The following is a 19,054-nucleotide window of genomic DNA, read 5'->3' on the forward strand; positions in this document are numbered from 1 at the left end:
TTCTTTTGAAGTCGTTTAACAATTAAAAAAAAATCTAAGTCACCACGTGGATCGTTAAGTTTCGTTAGACACTGAATTCGCAACAAAAAACAGTCACCTCACAGTGTATTGGTTTTCTCAAAACTAACATAGTAAATCTAGTAATGTGACAGTGTTTGTATTCTTACAGCCATTAGGTTTAGTACGGTTTATGGAAACTGTTTCATAACTAATTCAAACTCTAATATCCACGAATGTAGGCACATAAGTAGATATAACAAAGTAACACCCTGCTCTTATTAAACTGTCTGTAACACATAACTAGATACAACAAAGTAACACCCTGCTCTTATTAAACTGTCTGTAACGGCTTCACAAACTATCTTTACATTCCCATTACCTGTAGACGGATTAGGGACAGGTGTTAAACCTTTATTTCTTAAGTATGCTAGAGTTTAATCTATTTATTGTTTAAGATGTACTGGAAGACTATTTTTCAAGCTATTAATTTTGGTATCGTATAATGTTTTCGGATGCAAATTAATATAATAACTTCTTTATTCACAAAATGTTAAATCACGATGATAGAAATTGTATAAATTTCGCGCACATCACTTCTAGGACTATCAGTAATACTACGCTTTGTTTTTCCAGCATTATTACTTTGACCTTATGGTTACTATGATTTAAAAACAAAAGGCGATCTATTGTTCATTTGTAATTCAATTCAATATACAAGCCGTTTCCAAAGTAAAGGTATATTTTGACTTTAAACACAACCACGTTTGGTACCCCAATCTTCAATTAATACAATTTATTTTTAGTATCTTTTATTTTACACCGTAAGTTAACGGTACTTTGTGAACTTTAACGAAGTTCTCTCCGGCAGTCAGTAGCTGACTACATAATTTCTACACTAAAAGCTGCTTAAATTCTATAATAGAAATCGGTCATTAACTATAAAAGGCTTATTCCTTTCGTCTTTTGTTTTGGAATTTCGCACAAAGCTACTCGAGGGCTATCTGTGCTAGCTGTCCCTAATTTGGTAGTGTAAGACTAGAGGGAAGGCAGCTAGTCATCACCACCCACCGCCAACTCTTGGGCTACTCTTTTACCAACGAATAGCGGGATTGACCGTCACATTAAACACCCCCACGGCTGGGAGGGCGAGCATGTTTAGCGGAACGCGGGCGCGACCCTCGGATTACGAGTCGCACGCCTTACGCGCTTGGCCAGGCCAGGCCTTCCTTTCGTCACTGTCGAGAATGCCTTAACTCGTTTTAGTTAACATTGAAACTTACATCATCGCTTAGCAACAAAACTCTTGTTTTAAGGCTAACTGATATGTTTATCCTGAGATATATATTCATATCGATTTGTTAATGTTTTAGTTTTTGGTCACTTTGATATATTACCCAAATAGTTTTAATTCGAATGTTTTATGACAGAGTTGAAGCTAAAAACATAATAAAATTGAAGTAGTTTCAGCTAAGCCTTCCGTTACGCTTATTTATTAAATTGGCCTACAAATAGGCTTATTATGAGTAAAGTTGTTTAATTAATAAATATTTTGTGGTATTTTAATACGCGACCTATGTGGCCTTAAACCAAAGTGTATTTCTACCACATGTATTTTGTCCTTTGTACAGTCGAGGGATTTAAATGAGTATCGGAATATCGGTACTGTTTTCTATGTCCTGTCTTTAGAATACACTGAGACTCAAAACTGCTATTTAACTTTAAAATACCTTTTGGAATGCAACCGTATGTTTGTTCACGATAATTTCGTGTTTTTTTTTTGCGTAGTTTTTACTAAAAATGTGACTTTAAACAATTACTTCAAGCATGAAAAGACAAGTGAAGAATAGATGCATTTTGAAAGTACAGACAAATTCGTTTTAGTTAAATTCTATAATCATTCAGCAATGGTCTTCTGTCATTTTTGACAGGTTTTCCTGAGAGTTAACTACTCCTGTGAGAAGTAGCGAGCAATTACAAAAAGGTATGAGAACTGCCTTGGGTGAAGTTATACTTTGTTAACGATTTTTAGTGCTCTAAAAAGCAGAACAATGTTTTTTGGCCTTTTATTCTTTGGAAGAAAGAGGTCTGATATCGTATAATGTAGTTTCTTTCTGCATAATATTGCATAACGATACAGGGTCTATCGCTATATCATTTGATACCCTAGTGTACCACAAGAAGAGCTTATTTCCTCACGACTAGGAATATTTATCTACAACGTGAACTAGATACTTGTATTTTAATATGCTGGAATATGTAAAACGTTTCAACCCTAGTGTTAAGGTAATTGAATGGTCACACTTGTGTGCGGGAAACTATACTTTTTCGAAATAGGAATTTTCAATTATTTAATGCAAGATATAACAAGTTTTAAAGCTCTATACCATTTGTTTTTTCAAAAGTTCTTGAATTCATCATACAACGACTTTAATTTAAATGTAAATATTCATAACATTTACACCTACTTCATTATACAGTGGTTTAATTGTACGATACGGTTGGTAAACTACATCAGTGACAGTGAAAATAAAGATGAAAGGTAGGCCTAGCGCATTTTTTAAGTAGCCTTATCCTCTGCTGTGAACTGTAGTTTCACTTATTTAAAGCTCATCTGCACACATTTGAGAGAACAAACCAAATAAATAGTCAAGCCTCTTATAATGGTGATGTTTATGCCATACTTATGGGTTTTTTTTTTCAGTTCACAGAGAGTAACTTCTGTGTGAGCGAGTTCCAAGTTCACTGTGTCGGTATTTGGGTATTGATGTTGTTAAATACCCAGGAGGGTCAGATACATTTGACCTCTTCCTCCCTCCCGAACGATTATAACGTCTGTAAAGCGAATGAAGAAATCGTACACGATTTGAAGCACAGCCAATCGTAATCTTTACAGAAAAGCGCCCCCTACTTTCACTGATCTTCACGGCAGTTAGATCTTGTAAGATAATTCTGCTCTGACTGAATGTTTCAGGTGGTGTACACCGGTGTCATTCTCAGAACCACAGTAGAAAATCCAATGCTTCAGCAGTCAGAACGAGTTTTGCCGGCTTTTGTAAGAGAGCAGGTCAATGGTAAGCTGTGGGAATTAACTTTCATATCGTATTCAGTAGCTATGCGATTATTCATTGTTTCAATAACCACCCACTGAAGGCACTTTCGTGACAAGCTAAATTCGTCTGTCGTAGATGATTGCTGAAAGCCAAGTATCTTTAATATTTACAAATGTTGCTCGCATTTATAAACACTGTTTTCACGTTCTAATTATAAATCATGCCAACTGCTGCGGTCTTTCACGTACAAGAATATATAGAGCTGCTAGAACAGTTTGTATGCGTTATTATAAAATTAAATCGTTTAACTGTATCCAATAGCTTCCCTTTTGCCTACTTACTACCGAACTACATCAGAAAGTATTACTGGACTACCAACTCAGTTAAATACAACTTAATGTGCCAACTCTGCATATCATATTGTATTAAACTAGAACTGGTAGTTAACTATTGAACCATTTGTTCTAAATACACCTGGTAGCTACTTAACAATAAACTCAGTCAAATTTTGTCTTTCAAAGAAGAATCGAAAGAGATGGGAGAAAAACACTGGACTATAAAGGGAATTTTCTTCCAAGAAATGGCCAACCAAAATCATTGTATAAATTGTGATAGATTCTGCTAAGATATGGTTGTAGAAATATTTTTTGGCCATAAATATTTACGTTTATGCACTAGTACAATTTTTAAAGGTACATTTCTTTCTCTACAATTTTTTTTTTATATAAGCGCCATCTTTAACTCAAAATTCAAGTATGTTATTAATTATCAAAAATATTAAACCCTGCTTATTGTTTAATTAAGGCACTGGGTATTTTTCAATTTTTATTTCGTGTATTTATGGAGCTAAGTGTTTTTAAAAACCACATTATTACTCTAGTGGTTTATAATACACTAATATAACAAGATGCTATGCAGTTGTACGAAAGAAATGAGATGTTATAGTCCATATGAATTATGGACTTTAAGGAAGCTCCTACCAGAACAACAAAAAATTACAAGCAAAGATGCCTTCCAAACAGAAGACAACTCCCAATTAAAAGGAAGACAGTTATTATTATTATTATTGAATGTGTGGCTTGAATATTAAATGAGTGTAACAGTATACTTATTACTATAATCTTTGTGTATCAGATGATCCTCACCAGAATGGATGTGGTTGAAGTTCCACTTCTCATCCATAGTCCATTTCTAGTACATCTTTGTGCAAACTAAATTGAATATATGTCAAGTCTCTGATCTGTCTTCCCAGATTCCATATTTGAGGAACATTCATGTGACCTCTCTGCAATTGTGTTTGGCAATGTTTTTATTGAACATCATCTTGGATTACCCTACAAAATTTCCTCCAGAATGCTGGTTTGAAAACATTTCCAATATAAAGAGAGATACCTTTTCATCTCATCATGCCTTGTTGAGTGACTTATTTCTACTCATTCTGTATTTTTGATTGGAACATAATAATCACCAAGAATTCTTTAGACATCTGTCCTCTTACACGGGGTCTTTTGGTAAAATTGAACAAGTTAATAAAACCTTTTAAGTGGTAATGACATGTATCTATACATAAATGTGCCATTTAAGCATCTAAAGATGAAATTATATATGTATAAATATCAGCCACTTGTCAAATAAACTATGGGTGTATCCACTAATTTTTCCTGAAGCAGGAGGAAAGCCTGCACAGAGGAGTTAACTGTTTTAACCACTCGTAACCCTTCAGTCCCTTATAAAGGTAACTGAACTGTAGTTAAGAGGTAATAACCTTGTGTTTTGTGCAGACATAAATTCATTTTACAGTGACAAACGTTTCTTTCATTCATGCCACATCTTTTCATGCCTGACAAATCTGAGTTTTCTAATTTTTCCAAAAGGGGGCTACAGGCTGCCTGTAGGGTTCTCCTGTTTTAACCATTTGCAACATTATGCAGTAGCATGTTGTCATGTGAGGGAAGCTTAACATTAAGTTGTACTGTTGTGACATCATTAAAAGGTGCATGTGTCATGAATCATCAGAAAAATGATGTCTTCTGTCGTCTACAACACAACATGACAAGCAAAGGATGAAAAAACATTACTTTGGTTTTATTTATGTAACACTTTTTGAGAACCCTGCAGAAGTACAGTTAGTGGATACCTTGTAGTTATTGCTCGTGTCTTACAGATGGACAAAATAATGAAGTTTGTTAAACAATGTTGAAAGTGTTCACTCCTGGAAAACTTATAATGTATCATATCTTCCTTCTGAACTAATTGTGAAAACAGTGTCAAACATTGCACAACAAAGGTGTAATTGGCTACAGACAAATCTATTCTATCAAGATATTACAGACAAAATACAGAACTTTACTTATTTACAAATATTTTACATTTTTTGAACTTTCAGACATGTTTACAAGTATTACAGTTAGATTCCTGTATGTAATGAATTCCTCAAAGGTATATATATATATACAATATGTACAGCCAGACTTTTCACTATACTGAACTAGATTAGTGTTAGATGCAACACATTTTACAAAATGTGAAAAAATTAATTGAACTACAAGCGACCACAGTCATGTGAAATCATGCACACATGTGAAAACCACACTGAAATATGAGTACAGTAACACACACCCCCATCCAGTAGACAAGTAATTATTAGTTAAATTCAGTATTAATACTGCCAATGAAAACAACACATTCAAATAGTCAAAAACTGTATGTCATAATAAATCATAACAGAAACCACACTTGTACACTTTATGCAACATACACTACGACAAAAAAAACAAAACCATGTAGGGTTATTTGACCTTGAGGTTTTAACCCTTGCAACATGATATTTCTTAACAAAATCTATCACTAATATATATATATATGTTGGGGGTAGTATATCCAGACCTACCCTTATGTAGAATTATCACTAAATAACATGGTTTTATATATATATTCATAACATAGAATGTTAAACTACAAACATTATCAAATAAACTTATCCTAATTAAACTGGTTAATACACTGCATTTGTATAGCTACAAGTACAATACTTCAACTATACCAACAACCTGTAACATATGGGTATACATATCTTTCAGAGACCCAAACACCTCAGAACAGCCATCATAATTTACACTCATTCTAAGAGTATATTAGTTGTAATATGATACATTTAAGGCTTTATTTCTAAATAACAGTAGGGTTAAAATAACCTATAACTTAAAGGTAGGAATACACCAAATGAAGAAAGAAATCATTATAAGCTCACAGAACCATATAATTTAAAAACGACACATGTATCACATGGTATTGTGATTTATAAACATAAGATATTCCATATCATCTTATGAGTGAGGCAGGAAGATATTATTATGGGATGACACACAATGCATTCACCCCTGTAAGCACATGCTACAATCATACATAAACACCAGTCTTTCAACCTCCTGATTACCAACAGAGACTTGGAGAACTTCTTCCAAGCAAATTAAATAGGATAAGTTATTGCAAAATTAATATTTAAACAGAGATATATAAACATATACTGTTACTAGACAACAGACTAATGCTATTATTACTCCAAACATCATATTACTAAGCAACCATTAGTAATGTTGTCACTATAATAAACACTCCATCACTAGGGAACAGGCAACTAGAACATCAATGTTCCTGTTACTAGATTAAATCCACTCAAGTTGTTAGTGCTTCAAACATGCAGTTACTAGGTAACAATCACAAATCTTACCACCCTCTGGAACATTATATTACTAGGTAACAATCACAACTCCTATCACGATCTCCAACATTCTGTTACTAGGTAACAATCACAACTCCTATCATGATCTCCAACATTCTGTTACTAGATAACAATCACAACTCCTATCACAATCTCCAACATTCTGTTACTAAGTAACAATCACAACTCCTATCACAATCTCTAACATTCTGTTACTAGGTAACAATCACAACTCCTATCACGATCTCCAACATTCTGTTACTAAGTAACAATCACAACTCCTATCACGATCTCCAACATTCTGTTACTAGGTAACAATCACAACTCCTATCACGATCTCCAACATTGTGTTGCTAGGTAACAATCACAAATGTTATCATCATCTCCAACATTGTGTTGCTAGGTAACAAACGCAGATGTTATCACTATCTCCAACATTGTGTAAGTTGACATTTCAAGTACACTAACAATTTTTACAATAATGAATAATAATAATAATAATGAATGTACTCCTAGTAGAACATCCCAAGTACTTGGTTAATACATAACAAACCAAACAACAGGACCACAACCTTCACCTATGATATTCTGACCTCTCTCAAACCAAGCTACTGTCTACACATTTTCAGCTACACTGACAACAATGTGAAACCCTACTGTTAAGACAATATATATATATATTTGAAATTGTCTTTACAAGTTACAGATTTTCTGAATTCCAGTATTCACTCCAGGTATTTGAAACACTTTTATCTTTTACAGGTGTGATCCACCTTTGATTCATCCATACAACGTAATACACACTTACTTTGGCATACGAGATAACTCTAGAACAATAACTTAAAAAGAAATATTACAGACACACAGCAGCCAGTAAATAGAAAAAAAATGCACTTTAGAAGTCAGTATCACACAGTGAAAATAAAGAGTGACATCTTTATCACACTGTATTAAGTCAGGTATAAATTCTAAACTATATGTGCTAGAAAATAAATATTTAGTCATCTCTGTAGACCAAGTCATGATTGGTAGAGTTCCCTCCAATCTTACTTATGACTTCTTCCATTTCTACTAACTCTATAACAGTTAGCTTCATCAAATCACTAACTTCAAAAACAGTAAACAAAAAAACTGTTTTTCTAAAGTAATTATTGAACTTCCATTCTGTGAACTATACTGTTAAAAGAAATGTAACTTGATATGATAGATTATACATTTTTAGCTGAATATCTTCTCAATGAAAGAAAAACCTGAAACTAATGTTATGTTCTTTAATAACCATAAGTCAGTCAAGTATATTTTTTTTAGCAATACGTTGTATCATAAGCTTGTACATAACCTTGACTCTGGAGTACATACAGTCGTCTTTCCACGGCTTCCTTATCTATAGAACATTGAAAAGAAGGGAAAATCAGTCTTGGTGATGTATACTTGATGCATTTTTTACTTCCAATCCATTTAAATATTAAAAGTCTAACAAAAAAACATAAAGTGACAAAAAATAGTACGAAAATTTATCTCAGGGCAAATTATTATTTTTGCACTTTTACAGTAATAATAATTATAAAATGGAAAATAAAATAAAACATTAATGCTAGTTGTTTGTTCATTTCACCTTTACTTCTATATAACAAAAAACTACATCTAAAGAAAAGATACAAAAGTTCCATTAAAGGAAAATGATTTCAAAGTAACAATCTTTCAAGCAATCAAACACTAAAAAGAGATGGATATAGGGGAAAAAATTCAAACAAATAAGACTATTCAAATAATGCCTAATAAACAAATTCCTTTTATACATACTTTAAATTCAAAGTAAATATCAAATTTAAAAGCAGCTAAAAGTTTGTTTTGTTTTTTGAATTTTGCACAAAGCTACACAAGGGCTATCTGCACTAGCCATTCCTAATTTAGCAGTGTAAGACTAGAGGGAAGGCAGCTAGTCATCACCATCCACCGTAAACTCTTGGGTTACTCTTTTACTAACAAATAGTGGGAATGATTGTTACATTATGACGCCCCACACGGCTGAAAGGGCAAGCATGTTTGGTGTAACGGGAATTCGAACCTGCAAATCGACTCAGATTGTGAGTCGAGTGCCTTAACCACCTGGCCATGCCGAGCCAGCTAAAAGTTAGGGAAAACAAAAACTAAACTAGTGTAGGTAGTACAAATAAAAAGGAATAAATAAGAGTTATGTACAATATAAAGTTAGAAGTATTCTAATAATATCTCATGAATACCATGCTAAACAAGCCTAGGCTTTCTCTCAACTATATAATATTGTTATTTACTTACTTAAGAAGCAAGAAACTGATTTCACTACTGATTTCTTGGAGGCCCAAGTATTAGTTTGATAGCTGACAATGCTAAACATTAGATTTTGACACCAATAGCCCATTGCGTAGCTTCAAAAAGAAAAAAAACTAATCTTCAACTTAAGTTTAAAAGACAAATATTAAAACAAAAATATAATAAACAGAAAGAATAAAAGTCATAAAACATTCCTATAATTTTATGTAACTTCACAGAAATATAATTGTTAACAGATAATTACCAAGATTAAATAAAAGATGTTACCTCTTTCTATTCTTAACTTACATTTGTTTAAAAGTTTCTTGTCCTCATCATTAGTGATTTGTTGGGCTAAACTGTGAAAAAGTATCTGTGCTGTCTGGTAGCGACGGAAACACTAGAACACAAAATTTAAACAGTTATAGTATGACTAAACAGTATTGATTTTTAATGTCAAAATATTATTAATTTGAAAAACATTTGGCAGGAGTGGTTTCTCAGCTTTCTTATCTATTATTAACTCTCTAATTAAACACTAAACTTCAATGCAAAGTGGATGCTGAAATGGTTCTTCAATCACAATCAAACCTGCAATGAATTATATACACCATACTGTGGAACTTAATTGATTTTAAATGTCAAAATATTATTAATTTGGAAAACATTTGGCAGGAGTGGTTTCTCAGCTTTCTTATCTATTATTAACTCTCTAATTAAACACTAAACTTCAATGCAAAGTGGATGCTGAAATGGTTCTTCAATCACAATCAAACCTGCAATGAATTATATAAACCATACTGTGGAACTTAATTGTTTTTAAATGTCAAAATATTATTAATTTGGAAAACATTTGGCAGGAGTGGTTTCTCAGCTTTCTTATCTATTATTAACTCTCCAATTAAACACTAAACTTCAATGCAAAGTGGATGCTGAAATGGTTCTTCAATCACAATCAAACCTGCAATAAATTATATAAACCATACTGCGGAACTTAATTGTTTTTAAATGGCTGTTTAAAACTAGTTGTGTATATAACTCGACATATTAAACAAAACATTAATCAGGACAAGAAATGCTAGGTAATATTAACCATATTTCTATAAACAATGTTCTTAATGTGTTTCTAAGTTTCAAATGTTTAGTCCTAATGCAGGAGTTTAGAAGACAGAATTAGAACTAACAAACAATCTTCCTGATACAAATAATCCATGTTATACAATGTAGTACTTTCCTTAGTGGGATGTAGGTGTGAAAATCACTCCTTAATAAATTTTATAAAGGGTGTAAAACGTGGCTTTTTAAACTATGGTGTACTGTACAAAAGACTTTACTTTCAAATTTAACAATTTTCCTGGGCAAGGGGCACTTTACTGTTGCTATGTGATCAGTTTGGGGCCATGTTGGAAGGGTAAAAACAAGGTTTTTTTTCTGCATAGAAAATATGTGCGTAGATAATGTGGTTACATCCTGTCATCTTGTCATGTATCACACTTCATCCAGTAAACTAGTGTGAGAACAGTGGCATGCTCTACTAATGGAACATGATACTGTTGGTTCACACATGCATGATGTCAGTATGGTGACATACAGTAACTGGTGAATACTATTGCCTGGTAAAGTAGTCTGACAATGTGAAAACACTATAGTCAGTATGTTGACATACAGTAACTGGTGAATACTACTGCCTGGTAAAGTAGTCTGACAATGTGAAAACACTCTAGTCAGTATGTTGACATACAGTAACTGGTGAATACTATTGCCTGGTAAAATAGTCTGACAATGTGAAAACACTCTAGTCAGTATGTTGACATACAGTAACTGGTGAATACTACTGCCTGGTAAAGTAGTCTGACAATGTGAAAACACTCTAGTCAGTATGGTGACATACAGTAACTGGTGAATACTACTGCCTGGTAAAGTAGTCTGACAATGTGAAAACACTCCAGTCAGTATGGTGACATACAGTAACTGGTGAATACTATTGCCTGGTAAAGTAGTCTGACAATGTGAAAACACTCTAGTCAGTATGGTGACATACAGTAACTGGTGAATACTATTGCCTGGTAAAGTAGTCTGACAATGTGAAAACACTCTAGTCAGTATGTTGACATACAGTAACTGGTGAATACTATTGCCTGGTAAAGTAGTCTGACAATGTGAAAACACTCTAGTCAGTATGTTGACATACAGTAACTGGTGAATACTATTGCCTGGTAAAGTAGTCTGACAATGTGAAAACACTCTAGTCAGTATGGTGACATACAGTAACTGGTGAATACTATTGCCTGGTAAAGTAGTCTGACAATGTGAAAACACTCTAGTCAGTATGGTGACATACAGTAACTGGTGAATACTACTGCCTGGTAAAGTAGTCTGACAATGTGAAAACACTCTAGTTAGTATGGTGACATACAGTAACTGGTGAATACTACTGCCTGGTAAAGTAGTCTGACAATGTGAAAACACTCTAGTCAGTATGGTGACATACAGTAACTGGTGAATACTACTGCCTGGTAAAGTAGTCTGACAATGTGAAAACACTCTAGTTAGTATGGTGACATACAGTAACTGGTGAATACTACTGCCTGGTAAAGTAGTCTGACAATGTGAAAACACTCTAGTTAATATGGTGACATACAGTAACTGGTGAATACTATTGCCTGGTAAAGTAGTCTGACAATGTGAAAACACTCTAGTTAGTATGGTGACATACAGTAACTGGTGAATACTATTGCCTGGTAAAGTAGCCTGACAATGTGAAAACACTCTAGTCAGTATGGTGACATACAGTAACTGGTGAATACTATTGCCTGGTAAAGTAGTCTGACAATGTGAAAACACTCTAGTTAGTATGGTGACATACAGTAACTGGTGAATACTATTGCCTGGTAAAGTAGTCTGACAATGTGAAAACACTCTAGTTAGTATGGTGACATACAGTAACTGGTGAATACTACTGCCTGGTAAAGTAGTCTGACAATGTGAAAACACTCTAGTTAGTATGGTGACATACAGTAACTGGTGAATACTACTGCCTGGTAAAGTAGTCTGACAATGTGAAAACACTCTAGTTAGTATGGTGACATACAGTAACTGGTGAATACTACTGCCTGGTAAAGTAGTCTGACAATGTGAAAACACTCTAGTTAGTATGGTGACATACAGTAACTGGTGAATACTACTGCCTGGTAAAGTAGTCTGACAATGTGAAAACACTCTAGTTAGTATGGTGACATACAGTAACTGGTGAATACTACTGCCTGGTAAAGTAGTCTGACAATGTGAAAACACTCTAGTCAGTATGTTGACATACAGTAACTGGTGAATACTACTGCCTGGTAAAGTAGTCTGACAATGTGAAAACACTCTAGTTACGATACATGAAGACATTGTTTTAAAAATAATTGTAGTGACTGGTAAACTGGAAAAGCAATAAACAATACTAGAATGTTATAGTAACAAAACAAGGTAACATTGTTTAATACATGGGTATCAATTAGTGATCCACTATAAGGAGTGGACCAGACAACAGAACAGACTATAAAGAGTTGACCAGGATATGAGGAGACAACCAGACAAGGACTATGATCGGTTGATCAGACATAGGATACAAGAAGTTGCCCAGACACAGACTATGAGGAGTGGACCAGGATATGAGGAGACAACCAGACAAGGACTATGATCGGTTGATCAGACATAGGATACAAGAAGTTGCCCAGACACAGACTATGAGGAGTGGACCAGGATATGAGGAGACAACCAGACAAGGACTATGATCAGTTGATCAGACATAGGATACAAGAAGTTGCCCAGACACAGACTATGAGGAGTGGACCAGGATATGAGGAGACAACCAGACAAGGACTATGATCGGTTGATCAGACATAGGATACAAGAAGTTGCCCAGACACAGACTATGAGGAGTGGACCAGGATATGAGGAGACAACCAGACAAGGACTATGATCGGTTGATCAGACATAGGATACAAGAAGTTGCCCAGACACAGACTATGAGGAGTGGACCAGGATATGAGGAGACAACCAGACAAGGACTATGATTAGTTGATCAGACATAGGATACAAGAAGTTGCCCAGACATAGATTATGAGGAGTGGGCCAGGATATTAGGAGACAACCAGACAAGGACTATGATCAGTTGATCAGACATAGGATACAAGAAGTTGCCCAGACATAGATTATGAAGAGTGGGCCAGGATATTAGGAGACAACCAGACAAGGACTATGATTAGTTGATCAGACATAGGATACAAGTTGCCCAGACACAGACTATGAGGAGTGGACCAGGATATTTCATATTAATAAGAAAATCTCTTTCTGGGTTTCCAAAGTTTATATATACATACACATAATATCATAGTAAGGTTTCTTCAACTTCAATTTCCAAAAACAGGAACAACATAATTACCTCTTCTGGATTTCCAAACAGTTCTTCCAGTGCTGCAGACTGACACTGTACAAAACAAGAGAGAAGAACTTAGTTCAAATAACACAAGACATTTCAAAGATCTAAGCACTTTTCCACATTCAATAAGAATAAATAGAAGGTGCCCTTAAAACAATCTTAACATCTGTTCAGTGAATGTAACTTCCAAGCAAAGAAAACACCATACAAAATGAGCAAGTGCCCTGTGAACAATTTTAATTTACTTTCCATAAAAGTCACTGTCGTAATACGATACTCACTTTTTTGAATGACAGCCGTAACTTATCATGTGGTTGGTTACATGACTAAAAGAGTGAATACAAATTTATGGACAACATTTACACTGAATAATTCTATCAAAAAACTCATAACAGATACCATTTCAATAGCATAGTTATAGATTAGTTGATCAGCTGTGATAGAATAGGTGCTCAAGTCCACTCCTAATGCATGCAGTGTTCCTGGACTGTTGAGAGACTTGCACATGTTGAAACAGTAATGAAATCGTTCTTTCAGACTCTGAAGGACTGTAGAAATAAAAGTGGTTATTAAATTTGTTATACAAACACAACTACAAACAAGAAATTCTAACTGAAATAACAGCTGATTTGAAAAGTAAAGGAACTCGATAAGCTGAGCTAGAGATGGCATAGACACTTGTACAAGTCAGCATAAGTTGTGAGGCATTTCTCTTAATGTATAATAAAAATGATCAATGATGTAGGTACTTTGGTGTGCAGAATGTCTCACTGAGCAATTCCAATAAATCATTGTTTTTGTTCTTGTATTTGTCTTTCATAAACATCTTGCCCCCTACTGGTCAGTCCAAATGAAAGTAACAAAAACAAACAGTTTTGTGAAGCTCCAGAAAAACCTAATTTATTAATTATTTATTTTTATAAAAATAAAGATTTTTGTTTCATGGAAAATTTAGGCAGATTAGACAGTGGGTTCAAGAACTTTTGTGGACTGTAACTGTCTAGTAAAAGAAACGAAGGTGTTTGGATTTCTGGACTGAGGTCCTTTTTTCATTTATATACTTGTAGTTGTTTCTTTTTCTTCACTGTCCACATTTATTTTTTTCACAAGTTAGTTACAAATATGCAGGGTATATTGCTATTAATACCTTTCTGTCAGCAATCAGTGCACTCAAATACCATATCTTTTTTGTATGATACTTTTCTGGCTTTAAAAAGATAATTAAAATAATTACATATTAAGTTCAGAAGGCAGTATTGTCTGACAACCTGACACTACTAACTTAAAGTCTCTGTGCTACACAAAACATCTTTAATAATAAATCTTTTAGTGCTCTAACCTTACCAAATCTCATAGAAGTGGAAGGAGAAAGACGGCCAGCATCAACTTCCTGTCTAGAAAGCTGGAGAGATGAAGATAACAACTGAAGAGCTCTTGTAAAAAGTACCAGTTGTTCAGCTCTTCGCCAACCTTCGGTAACAACGGGTATCTGTCCAAGCTGACTCTTAGGAAAGTATATTTAAATGTGTATTGTCTGAATTAATCAGATCACATTTTAATTACAAAGAAATCACAAGAAAATGGAACTGTATGTGAAATCTAAAAACACTGTAATGGGATAAAAATGTGCTGTAGGTAATCTATAATGCATTATTTGGTAAAACATCATTCTGAACATGGCTTAGTAATGGTAACATGTTTCAAAATTGTTTTTACATGGTAGGTACACTAAAATGATGTAATAATATTTGTAAGCATCCACTGTAGAATACATAATTTACTGTTAGGAAGTTATGATTTCATGTTGAAATGGAAGCCTTAGTTCTCTAGAACTTTAAAGTTGCTAAAAGAGTGTGAAAGTTCTGAGGCTTGTAAATAAAGCACAACACTTAAGTGTTCACATTTAGAGAAGTGTGTTACTCTATCTGTTATGGCTTCAGTAACTTTATTTGCTCTGAATGCATTCAAACAATGACCACAGCTTAACATCTGTTTATATTGCTGGGTGTACAGAATATAATATTTCTGATTTTAGCATGTCAACAAGTGCAACAACTGCTGATAATGGGTTAACCTGGTGAAACATTGTAACCATAGATATTACACAGTGTATACCTGAATATAAACAAGCTTACGTAACACAGTACTTCCTTTAATTAGTTAGAGACCAAAGTTGATTGTTGAAATCAAAATAGCAGGCCTCACAGTGTGCTGCATGCCTGTGTATAACTTTTGTCTTACTTCATGTACTTTAAGTTTAACCACTGGGACTAGACCTCTGATGTTTGTTAGCTGATACAGTATGACCATTTTCTCAAGAACACTTCTCAGACCCTGTTTTATCACAGTTAAATTCCAATCATATGATAGGAAAGGTCTTACTCCCCAGGAGATCTCCTACAATATCTACTAGACAGCCAGTGTATACAAGGTACTGTTGGTATCACTCAGAGATGGAACCTCTTTTTAGTGTGAATTTCAACCATCACCATGACACAAGCTATAGATGATCAGGATTAGGATTCTTCCAAGATTATGCAGAGGATTAAAAAATAGGATTTTAAAATCACCCTAATGCTGGGAGGATTACACAAGTTAAGTCTTCTTCCAAACAGATACCATGTTACACACTACACTTTTCCTGCACCTTCTAATTTAGAGGCAGCCATAATGAATTACAGTGATGTAACAGCCTAATTATATCAATGTACAAGGTAATATGTATCATCTGTTGTTTTCTTTCTGTAACTATTCTGGATGTAAGTAATACAGAAAATAAACTCTGGTTTGAAATGGCACTTTTTAGTGGTCATCATATTTTGAATGACAGTATAATTAGAATCAGGTATATTGCACTGAATTGATTTTAAATACATAATTCTGTAATTCACATGACAACTTACAGCTCATATAAAGTCAAGGTGGTACAGATTGTATCAGAACTACATTTTGACACTGTTTTGTTAGATAGTTAGCAAAAATTGATCACTTTTTGGAATATATGTAGCAGCCTTTTCTAAAGCAAAATAAGCATACACTCAGATCATAAAGATGTATTTAGACATGGGATTTTGAATTTCCAAAAAATGGGAATATCCTGTGCACTTAGTAGCATTGAAAATCAATAAGAATCAATATAGGACATAAGGGTCACTTAAAAATAGACCTTCAATAAGTCATACCTCAACCATGGCAAGCAAAATGGAACTTCACCTGGAAAATCAACACAAATCTTGTACACAAACTGCTTCCTTAACACATCCATTAAACCACTGCATGCCTGAAGAATGAAACAAGTATTCATGTTACTCCATACAGTTGTTGGCTCCAGAGATTAAGGATTTCTGCATAATCCAGCAGTTGAAATAGGTATTAGGAAACCAGTGCTATCACACATTTGATTTATTTTGGATAGGCCACAGGATGGGGTGTACTTTGAACACAACAATGGACTTCATGTCACAGAACTATTGTCAAGACGTGGTAGGCTTTAAATTTGTTTTCAATACAATGTACTCAACGTCTATATAGTATGATTACTGTCATTATTCTTCTGTGATACGGGCCTTTTTAGAACCTTACCGACACACTTAGTCTTTAAAACAGATGTAATCTAATTAAATTAATGATATGTTAAAATAATTGAAAGAGAAGTAATGAAAAACTTTATATATTTGTTTTTCAGTATTTATATTAAAAAGAAGATCTTACTTCTCTATTCATAAAAGAATCTGTTAGAGATGCTAGTGGACTTCCTTTAGACTTTGCCAGGTCTAGGACGCATTCAACCAGAGCCAGGACAAAGTTTAGTTTGGCCAATGTCTCATTATGTTCTTTCTGTAAAGAAATGCAATTCTTTAAAAGTTGATATATTTGCAGCTATTTTTTCATACATTGTGTTATCTACTCAAACAGCTACAGTAGCCAACATTTTATGAATAAAAGTTAGAAGTGAAACAGTCAGAAAACAATAGTATACAGATTAAAAGCACAAGAACTAATAGCCAGTAGAAACTTTTTCTGAAAGTGTGAATTCATTCTACTAAATATCACAGGCCCTCTATGCTCATAACATAATATCTGTATGATGATAACATATATACTCCACTTGTATCTTTACGTTTGTGTAATGTTATCTACTCTATTTGCTACTTTATGTTTGTATAATATCGTGCTTTCTCTGTTTGTTACTACATTCGTGCGACATCTTGTGTTTTGTATTTGCAATGTTGCATTTGTGTTTAAACAAAATAATTTACCAAAACAGTATGGGGAAATACGAGATATTACTAATTAAACAATATCATGGAAATGGGAGGTGACACTACTTTAACAAACTTGCATGACAGACACTACAGCTCAAAAAGAATAACCTAACAAAATAACGTGAAGGAGTGAGAGATGCTGCTAATTAAGCAAAGAGCAAACATGAGTAATAAAGTCCTGTCTATTAAAATACCAGGACAATGAAGTTCATGATGAAATAATGTTGCTCATACACTGTACTTTGTATTAAAGAAACAAAAAATGACAAGGCTTTTAGTGTCTGTACAGTATTGAAACAACATGAAGGCTCTGGATAATAATTTCTAAGCATGAAGAGAAAAATGGATGACTTTAAGTGGTCACGAACAATCTACATCATGGTTTCATTCAGTACTTTATTATATTTGAAAGAGTTTTAATAAGGTTCAGTTCTACATCACAACATTATCTATTTTTAAAACTCCCTCTGTTGGTAACATTCAAATTGGCTCAGTGATTTGATTAATGACAGACATGATTAATTTTTAAAAATTATTAACCCTTTCACAATAAGCTTGGTATAATACTCACAAGTTAAGTATTTATACCATAACTTTCAACACAGTATGCATTCCTTCACAAAATTTGGTAGGCTTTTTGTAACATTTGCAAGTTTTTCTATAAAAATCTCACATTTTTGTAATGACGTATTTTTACTAAAGATCTGTTTGTAAATATATTAAGTCTGTTGTGTTACTAGTCCGAGTACAAGGTGATTTTTATTTTATAAAACAATCATTGTTCCAAAAATCTCAAATATGATTTGTAATTGCTAAACCTCCTAATTACATTTCAAATATCTCAGTAAAACTTTATATTTTACCTTTATTTTCTCTACTCTAACTATTTCGGGTCATTTGACCAACCCCGTAACCATAATAAAAAAATTACAAAATAAATATATACATTTTCATTCTAAAATGACTACAGATTATAGAATGAAAATACAAATGTTTAGTTTAAATACCTTACATTTCATAATGTTATACATTTATATGTATTTGTTACTTCTATTATATTGACCTTCCAGAAATGACTGGCTAACATTGGAGAACTTGTACTGATGTGGTGCACGTGCATTCATTTTACTATATGCAATAATATGAATCTGACCATTAGTCTTTACAGAGTGACCTGTCTTGGCTGTGTCTTAGTGGACAAGTATTTTGTAATATACAGTCACATTTCAATTATTATAGATTGTATATATGTATACAGATTATCAATATATTTAGAAATAAATTATTAAATTTTTCTTAA

The 19,054-nt window shown here is 33.6% G+C and overlaps 1 protein-coding gene across 5 annotated transcripts in view; it reads right to left on the reverse strand.

Moving 5' to 3' along the window:
* Positions 1–5,114: 5,114 nt before the first annotated feature.
* Positions 5,115–19,054, reverse strand: part of LOC143256263 (serine/threonine-protein kinase unc-51-like) — a 145,655-nt gene continuing 131,715 nt past the window's right edge. For 4 of the 5 annotated variants that reach the window (XM_076513236.1, XM_076513238.1, XM_076513234.1 and 1 more), the window contains exons 17-22: positions 17,201–17,326; positions 14,834–14,993; positions 13,889–14,037; positions 13,493–13,537; positions 9,373–9,463; positions 5,115–8,155 (exon numbers count right to left, since the gene is read on the reverse strand). In XM_076513236.1, coding sequence (XP_076369351.1) covers positions 8,076–8,155; positions 9,373–9,463; positions 13,493–13,537; positions 13,889–14,037; positions 14,834–14,993; positions 17,201–17,326 — 651 coding nt within the window. In that variant the 3' untranslated portion in view covers positions 5,115–8,075. The remainder of the gene's footprint in view (positions 8,156–9,372; positions 9,464–13,492; positions 13,538–13,888; positions 14,038–14,833; positions 14,994–17,200; positions 17,327–19,054) is intronic. The other variant, XM_076513239.1, reaches the window with a different exon arrangement.

The sequence above is a fragment of the Tachypleus tridentatus genome, chromosome 7 (genome assembly GCF_004210375.1).
Source record: "Tachypleus tridentatus isolate NWPU-2018 chromosome 7, ASM421037v1, whole genome shotgun sequence".
Lineage (NCBI taxonomy): Eukaryota > Metazoa > Arthropoda > Merostomata > Xiphosura > Limulidae > Tachypleus > Tachypleus tridentatus.